Here is an 8,759-nt window from a genome sequence, read left to right on the forward strand (position 1 = left end):
AACTAATACAATATTTGTCCTTCTATCATTGACTTATTCCACTCAGCATAATGTCCTCCAAGTTCACCCATGTTCTGCAGTGTTTTGCAGATTCTACAGTATTTCTTTAACGTTTTACAGAGCAAAGATGTCACTTTGAAGACTAAGGTGCACCTGACCCAAACCACGGCATTTTCAATAGACTCATATGCACGTGAGAGCTGGACAATGCATAAGGGAGACCGAAGACGAGTTGATGTCTTTGTGTTGATGTGTTGGTGAAGAATATTAAATATACCCCGGACTGCCAGAGGAACGAACAAATCCGTCCTGGAAGGAGTAGAGCCAGAATGCTCCTTAGAAGTGAGGATGGTAAGACTTCATCTCAAGTACAAGAGGGACCAGTCCCTGGAGAAGGATGTCAGGCTTGAAAAAGTAGAGAGTGAGCAGAGGAGAGGCAGACCCTCAACGAGGCGGACTGACACTGTGGCTGCAATGATGGGCTCAAGCACAGTAGTGCCTGAGGCTGGGGCGGGACCAGGCAGGGTTTCGTTCTGTGGTCCATGGGTCGCTGTGAGTCGGAGCCAACTCGACGGCACCTAACAACAACAAGGGCTTGGGGTACGGGGAGAGTGGGGCCTCTAATGGGTAAGAGGTTTCTTCTTGCAGTGAAAATGTTCCAGGATAGTGATGGGGGAAATATGCTAACAAAAAAAAAAACTGAACTACACTTAAAAGGGCAAATTGCATGCTACGTGGTAATGCAGTGGACTGACATGGCCCGTCTAGCCACAATCTTTGTAACTGTAACTGCCACCAGGTGACTGGGTGGGCCTATGCAAATGAGGTGCTTGTGGCCCACCAAGGGGATTGGACAGCTTGCCGATAATGTAAATAAGGTCCATGGCACCATTGTGGGCACTGCTGTTGCTGCTGTGGTCAAGTGCCGTGGAGCTGGCTCTCCGTAGCAATCCTGGGTACAACAGAACGAAACACTGCCTGGTCCGGCACCAGACAGTGTCTGGCCATTCTCACTTCTGAGGAGCAGTCCGGCTGCACTCTTCCAGGACGGATTTGTTCGTTCCTCTGGCAGTGACTAGTGTCTTTAATATCCTTCGCCAGCAACACAGCTCAAATGCTTTCGCGAGTGTCACCATATTACATGTAAATAACCCGGACGGTGCAGCCAGTCCTCTGCCCACACCCTGCATCGCCCCCATCTCGCCCTCAATAAAAGTGGGTCCCTGCCTGGCCTGGCAGGCCCCGTTCCCCCTCAGCCTCCTGCCTGTTCTCCCTCTGCTCCTGGTACCCTGGCCCCCTCACTGCTTCTGGAACCCCAGCTCTCACTGTTCCCTCTGCCCAGCACAGTTTCCCTGCACACTGACCCCCGCCCCTCCCCCGCCCCAAGCAGGAGACCCACCTGGCCCACCCTTTGAACCTGCACCCCCTTCTGGCGTCCACACCCCCCTCTCCATGCTCCTCTTTCCCTAGCACTGACACGCAGCACAGGGCACAATTTTATCACTTAAGCCTCCCTAGACACTAGTCCAGGTGGGTGGGGACCTCATCTGCCTTGTTCACTGACCTGTCCCCCGCTCTTACACGTGGTAGGCCAAACAAACCCAACCCAACCCAACCCAACCCAACCCAGCACCACCAAGTCGATTCCGACCCAGGAACCCTAGAGGACCGAGAACTGACCCCACCGCGTTTCCAAGGCTGCATCTTTATGGAAGCAGACTGTCTCATCTTTCTCCCGCAGAGCAGCTGCTGGGTTTCAACCCACCTTTTGGTTGGCAGCCAATGCTTTAACCACCACGCCACCAGAGCTCCACATGGTCGGCACTCAACAAATACTTCTTAAATAATGACGGCAACTAAATCATGTCTAATTAAATGGAACCTTGAAAACCACAATAAATGGCTGGATACTCTTTTCCACACACAGAAAAGGCCACGGGGGAAGGCTCCCCAGTTGGCTTAGCCGTTTGAGCTCTCGGCTGCCATCTGAAGGGTTCAAATCCACCCATGGGTGCCGAGGAAGCAAAGCCTGGCTATCTGCTTCTGAAAGGTCACAGCCTGTAAACCCTGTGGTGGTGGTGGTGGTTGTTTGCCGTCGAGTCGGTCCCGACTCATAGCGACCCCTCCTTGGGTTTCCGAGGCAGTATCACTACGGAAGTAGGATTGCCCAACCTTCCTTCCGAGGAGTGGCCGGTGGGTTTGAACCGCCAGCCTTCTGGTGAGCAGTCCAGGGCCTTAGGCACTATGCTACCAGAGCTCCTATGAACAGTTTATTCTGCACACACAGGTCGCCGTGAATCCGAATCCACACCAGGCGTCGTCGGTCAGCCCAGTAGGGTGTGGACCCACAAAGGGTCTGCGACCCGGGGTGAGGACGACGCGGGGACAAAAGGGCCGCGGCCTCTGCATATGGGCAGGCCCCGCAGAAGGGGTGCCGACCCGGACCCCACAACGCATCGGCCGTCTGCGGAGAATGGAGCCCTCGCCCAGCGATCCCGGACCCCTGGAGCCCCACAGCCCCTACGAGGTGGGCTGTCCGAACTCTAGCAGCTCCCGCCTCCCTGGAGCGCCCCCTGGCGGCGGCCGCAAGGGCCCAGGCGGAAGTGGCTGTGGCCGGCCTTGGGGCGCATGCGCCAAGCCCGGAGCTGTCGCGAGACTAGGCGACCTGGCCTCGCGGTGACACGATGGACTTCCGGTGGCGGGGCCCTGGCCAGAGCGAGCGCTCAGGGGTCCGAGTGTCGCAAGTGCTGCGGCTGCCGGCTGGGGCCGCGGGCGCTAAGCGGACAGACGCCGGGGCCGCGGCCCTGAGCAGGCGGAGACCGCAGTGCTGGGCCGAGCCCTGGCCGTCGCCGCGGCCATGGACCCGTTCCTGGTGCTGCTGCACTCGATGTCGGCCGGCCTGTCGAGCAACGAGCTGACCGAGCTTAAGTTCTTGTGCCGCGAGCGCGTGAGCAAGAGGAAGCTGGAGCGCGTGCAGAGCGGCCTCGACCTCTTCTCGGTGCTGCTCGAGCAGAGCGACCTGGCTCCCGACCGCCCCGAGCTGCTGCGCGAGCTGCTCGCCTCCCTGCGGCGCCACGACCTGCTGCGGCGCCTGGACGACTTCGAAGCGGGCGCGGCGGCCGGGGCCGGGACCGCGGAGGAAGGTGGGCGCACGGGGGCCGGGGAGGCGGGGCGGCAGGTGAGCATCAGGAGGGGGACCGTGGCCGGGTCGGTGGGGAGCGCCGCCGGCCGGGGCTTGATGTGGGTGCGTTTCCTCTGATCCTGGGAGGCGGGAGGCGTCCCCAGTGTACAGACCGGAGAGCTGGGACCCGGAGAAGCGGGCCTGCTCCAGGCCCCGAGCCGCAGGCCGGTTGGGCGCTCACCCTCGGCCTGTTTTTCTCCCGTCGCCCCACTTCCTCCCAGGGAGATCCGGAACGCGGGCATTCCTACCCTCTGAGCAGAGAAGGGTGGGGCGGGAGGGAGGCGGACCCGGCCCCGTCAGTCCACGTCGGTCTCTGGGTCTGAGTCCGACCAAGGATCCCAACCCCGGAGAGCCCAGTACTATCCGCAGCACTGTGTTAGCGGCCGTTGCTCAGCGACCTCAGGCGCTTAGACGGAAGCTCGGTGCCAGGCCTTTCTTCCACAGCGCCACTGACTGGGTTCGAACTGCCATCCTTCCATTAGCAGCGAATGCAAACCACTGACATCCCCCGGGCCTTTCTAACGCTTTAAATCATTACCTGACTCTCCCAGGAGCCCTGTAAGTTAGATGGGAGTATGTCCGTCGCTGATGTCGGTTTGTAGTGGAGCTACACCAGGAGGTAGTGGGAGTGGGCGGTAATGGGCGCTTGAGGCTGGTGGTCAGGAGTGCCGTGGATGCTGGAGCCGGACCCGTGTTTCTCATCCGGGCTCTGCCCGATTCAATCTGTGTGACCTCAGATGAACCACGGAGTTTCCTTGTGCCTCAGTTTCCTCCCCTGTTCAGCAGTCACAGTGACCCCAGTGCCACTTGCAGGGTCGCTGTGGGGGTTGGGTGAGTTGGTGCTGTGCAGACAGCCCCTCCGGTGCTCCAGCTGGAGACCCCGACTCAAAGGAACCCCCCACGCAGCTTCCTGCTCTGCCCACGCCACCCGGCCCCCATTCCAGACACAGCCTGTTAGGGTCACAGTGCTCCTCTCCCTGCATCAGCAGCGTGTGGCAGAGGGACAGGTGACCAGGCTCCAAAGACTGCTGGTCAGTCAGGGATGTTTCCAGAGTAAGGGTCGCAGTGTCTGGTGTTAACTGCTGTCGAGTCAGTCCTGGATCCCGGCGACCCATCTGTCACACGGCACAACTGCTCCCTCGCGTGGTGTTAGCTGTCGTTGCAGAAGCAGGTTGACGGGTCACAGAGCTGCTGGGGGAGTTCGAACCACCAACCTTGACCTTAGCGGCCGATCGGAAACCTTTTGCATCGCCCACAGGCCTTGTTAGGCTACTAAGACTGCCACAAGAAGTCACCACAAGCTGGTGACTGTAGAACAAGGAAAATTGGTTTTCTTACGATTCTGGGGCCGGAAATCCAAACGTGAGGTGTCCACAGAGCCGCGCTCCTTGCACAAGCTCTCAGGGCCGCCTCTGCTGGCTCCAGCCGCTCCTGAACTGCATCACTCCCATCCTGCTGCTTCTTCGCTTGGCCCTCTCCTCTCTTTGGGTCTCTTACAAAGATGCTTGTCATTGGCCCAGGCCCATGCTTACTGCAGGGTGGTCTCATCTCGGGGGCCAGGATTCCAGCTACAAAGACCCTTCTCCACCTGAAGGCACAGTCACAGGTCCGACAGATGGTGTGATGTGACGTATCTTGAGGGCCACAGTTCAGCACATCCCAGTGTGGGCTGCGGGTCTTGTGTTTTTCCTTCCTCCTGACAGCCCTCCAGCCCCTCCCTCAGTTTCCCTGGCCTTGGCAGCTGGCGCTCCCCACCAAGACGCACCCAGGGGCAGGGGGCCAGCGAGGGTGCAGTTGGGGGCATTTCTCCGGCTCTCTGGCATTCCTCCTGCAGCCTCTGCCCACCAGTCCTCTTAGGGCTGAGTCAGCATTGAGGAGTTCAAGGGTGGGGTTCCCTGTCCCCGCAAGAGCTCACCAAACCTCCGGTAAATCATTCCATCACTTCCCCCCGCAGACCTGCGTGCTGCATTTGACATCATCTGTGACAACGTGGGGAAGGAATGGAGGAGGCTGGCACGCCAACTCAAAATCTCTGATGCCAGGATCGACGCCATCGAAGAGCGCTATCCCCGGAACCTGACGGAGCAGGTGAGGGAGTCGCTGAGAACCTGGAAGGCTGCCAGGAGGGAGGCCGCGACTGTGCCCCAGCTGGTGGCAGCCCTCAGAGCCTGCAAGCTGAACCTGGTAGCTGACCTCCTAGAGGAGGAACAGGCCCGGAGTCTCCAGAACGGACGTGGGCCGTCAGCCCCAGTACCCTGGGACTCCGACGGCCCCACCTCCAGGGCTTCCTGACTGCCCAGTGTCTGCCCTTGGGCTCTGTCCCCCGCAATGTAACCACATCCCTGTGCCTTCACTGAGGAGACCTGGCCACGAGTAAAGCAGACGCAGCCCCAGCTCATGGAGCCACAGGCCGGTACTTCATGGACACCCCTCAGATGCCAGCTCAGGTCTGAGCCCTGAACGGAGACCGCCGTGTCCCTCACGGTCTCTGTCCAGTGAAGGGCTCACCGTCCCCATTACACGAGCTGAGACGGGAGAGAACACAGCAGCTGTGTTGTCATGTAGCAGGGTCTGATGGCACTCACTCCCATCGTTACTGTGCAGCAGGGGCCAGGGGCTCAGGCTGAGGACCCAGGAAAAGGCTGTGAGTAACAGGAGCATGGGGATTTGAACAGGCCACTCCAGGCTGCGGCACACCCCAGCTCACTGCCACCCCACACTACACAGAAGGGACGGTTTGCCACATTTCCAGGGAGGCCTTGGTCTAGCTTGCGTGCCAGGGCCAGCATGCAGTGCAGGGTGACCTATGCCTGCCCTGAACAAGGAAGGAAGCAGGACGGTCACTTGTGGCACCTGCTGGGTGCTCACATAGCAGTGACACCTGCTCGGTGCTCCACCAACATCCGCTCCTAGAAGCCTTAGGACTCCAACAGTCTCCTTTGTATTCTGTCATTCTCCGTTGGGTCCACGTCTTATTTTGCTGATATCAGACTTGGGAAGGGAGTGAGGCCCTGGGATTTAAAGAGCTCCCCTCCCCCTACCCTGAGGTGCAGCCTACCGGGGCAATGCCTTTACAGCAGGAATGTCTGTCCTGCAAGCAACGGGCCATTCCTATCAAGGAGTCACAAGTAATTGTGGCCTAGAGGAGGCAGTTATGGTCCTCCTGGTGACACCAACAGCCTCGCTGGAGCACACAGATGTTCACCAGTCCGTCAGGAGCCTGGGGGTGCTGCAAGCACCCCACCTATGCTGGCATCCCACGGCTGGCATTGCCACACACCAGCCACACGTAGCAGCGTCCCAGCCCCCAACAGCGCCTGCCTCTTTGAGCCTCTGGTCAGACCTGGTTCTGTTGGTAACAGACTTCATCAGCAATAAATGTGAACAACTTGGCAAACCAGTAGCTTTGGGGAGTCTCTTTTCTGGAGACAAAGGAAAGACTCTCCATGCTCCTTGAGTGGAGCAGGTTACAGCATAAACCGCTGAGGTGTGGGAGTGCCTGGTGCCCCGGCCCCACCGAGCATCTCCACACATGCCTCACTGCCAGGCACCCTGGAACTGTCACACCCAGTGCTCTGATGTTGGCTTTGACAGCTCCAAATGTTCCCTGCCTGGGAACGAGCGCTGTGGGGCCTCACGGACACAGGGCTTGGTTCCCCACCAGGGTCACTGGCTTGCCTTACAGGATAACACGGGTCTGCCCTTCCCTCCAGCTAATGTCTGGGGACTTGGGGCAGGCGGCTTGTGGTCATTGGTGAGGCATGGGCTCGCCTGGGCCACACCAAGCCTCAGCCATCTACAGTGGTCTCAGAAACGGTGCTATTAGGTGCTATTGAGTCAGCTACAGCTCACAGCAACCCCACGTACAACAACAAGACCGCCCGGTCCTGCGCCAGCCTCACGATCCTTGCTATACCTCAGCCCATTGTTGCAGCCACTGTGTCCGTCCATCTCATTGAGGGCCTTCCCCTTTTTCCCTGACCCTCCACTTTACCAAGCATGACATCCCTCTCCAGGGAATGGTCCCTTCTGACCACATGACCAAAGCAGGTGAGATGAAGTCTGGCCATTCTTGCTTCTAAGGAGCATTCCAGCTGCACTTCTTCTAGGACAGATCTGTTGGTTCTTCTGGCAGTCCGTGGTACTTTCAGTGTTCTTCGCCAATACCACATCTCAAAAGCATAATTCTTCTTCAGTCTTCCTGTTCATTATCCAGCTTTCACATGCTTACAAGTCTACTGAAAATACCATGGCTTGGGTTAGGCGCACCTATCTTCAAAGAAACATCGTTGCTCTTGTTTTAAGAGGCCTTTTGCAGCAGATTTGCCCAATGCTCTACAGTCTGATGTCTTGACTGCTGCTTTCCATTGATGTTGATGGTAGCTCCAAGTAAAATGAAATCTTTGACAACTTTATTCTTTTCTCCATTTTTCGTGATGCTGCTTATTGGTCCAGTTGCGAGGATTTTCATTTTCTTTACATTGAGGTGTAATCCATACCGCAGACTGTAGTCTTTGATCTTCATCAGTAAGTGCTTCAGGTCCCCTTCACTTTGAGCGAGCACGGTTGTGTCGTCTGCATATCTCAAGTTGTTGATGAGCCTTCCTCCAATTCTGATGCCACATTCTTCATATAGGCCAGCTTCTTGGATTATTTGTTCAGCATACCGATTAAATAAGTATGGTGAAAGGATACAACCCTGACACACTCCCTTCCTGATTTTAAACCATGCAGTGTCTCCTTGTTATGTTCAAACAACAGCCTCTTGGTCTATGTACAAGTTCCTCACGAGCATAATTAAGTGTTCTGGAATTCCCGTTCTTCTCAATGTTACCTATAATTTGTTATGATCCACACAATCAAATGCTTTTGCATAGTCAATAAAGCACAAGTACACATCTTTCTGGTATTCTTTGCTTTGAGCCAAGATCCATCTGACGTCAGCCGTGATATCCCTCATTCCACATCCTCTTCTGAATCCAGCTTGCGTTTCTGGAAGTTCCCAGTTAGTATACTGCTGCAAAACTGTTCTTGAGTTATCTTCAGTGAGCTTTTACTTGTGTGTGATATGAATGATATTTGATAATTTGCACGTTCTGTTACATCACCTTTCTTTGGAATGGGCACACATACGGATCTCTTCCAGTCACTTGGCCAGGTAGCTGTCTTCCACATTTCTTGGCGTAGATGAGTGCGTCCAGTCCAGCATCCATCTGTTGAAACATCTCAGTGGATATTCCATCAATCCCTGGAGCCTTGTTCTTTGCTAATCCCTTCAGTGCATCTTCAACTTATTCCTTCAATACCATTGGTTCTTGATCATATGCCACTTCCTGAAATGGATGAACATCGACCAGTTCTTTTTGGTACAGTGACTGTGTATTATTTCCATCTTCTTTTGATGCTTCCTGCATCATTCAATATTTTGCCTATAGAATCTTTCAGTATTGCAACTCAAGGCTTGAATTTTTTCCTTCAGTTCTTTCAGGTTAAGAAATGCCGAACATTTACTTCCCTTTTGTTTTCCAACTCCAAGTCTTTGCGCATTTCATTTCATTATAATTATTGACTTTGTTTT

At 55.9% G+C, this 8,759-nt stretch overlaps 1 protein-coding gene across 1 annotated transcript; it reads left to right on the forward strand.

Annotated features, from left to right (window-relative positions):
• The first annotated feature begins 2,851 nt into the window (after positions 1 to 2,851).
• Positions 2,852 to 5,473, forward strand: FADD (Fas associated via death domain). The gene is made up of 2 exons (XM_007949267.2): positions 2,852 to 3,143; positions 5,136 to 5,473. Exons 1-2 carry the CDS (start codon positions 2,858 to 2,860, stop codon positions 5,471 to 5,473), a joined length of 624 nt encoding a protein of 207 aa, XP_007947458.1. The 5' UTR covers positions 2,852 to 2,857.
• The last annotated feature ends 3,286 nt before the right edge of the window (positions 5,474 to 8,759 follow it).

The sequence above is a fragment of the Orycteropus afer genome, unplaced genomic scaffold (assembly GCF_000298275.1).
Source record: "Orycteropus afer afer isolate SDZICR_OR568_19922 unplaced genomic scaffold, OryAfe1.0 scaffold00244, whole genome shotgun sequence".
In the NCBI taxonomy this organism is placed as follows: Eukaryota; Metazoa; Chordata; class Mammalia; order Tubulidentata; family Orycteropodidae; genus Orycteropus; species Orycteropus afer.

Bases quoted from the DNA above. Each gene is read 5' to 3' on its own strand.
- FADD (XM_007949267.2), top strand. From the start codon at position 2,858: ATGGACCCGTTCCTGGTGCTGCTGCACTCGATGTCGGCCGGCCTGTCG. The intron at 3,144-5,135 runs GTGGGCGCACGG...TTCCCCCCGCAG, and splicing joins GGCCGGGACCGCGGAGGAAG to ACCTGCGTGCTGCATTTGAC.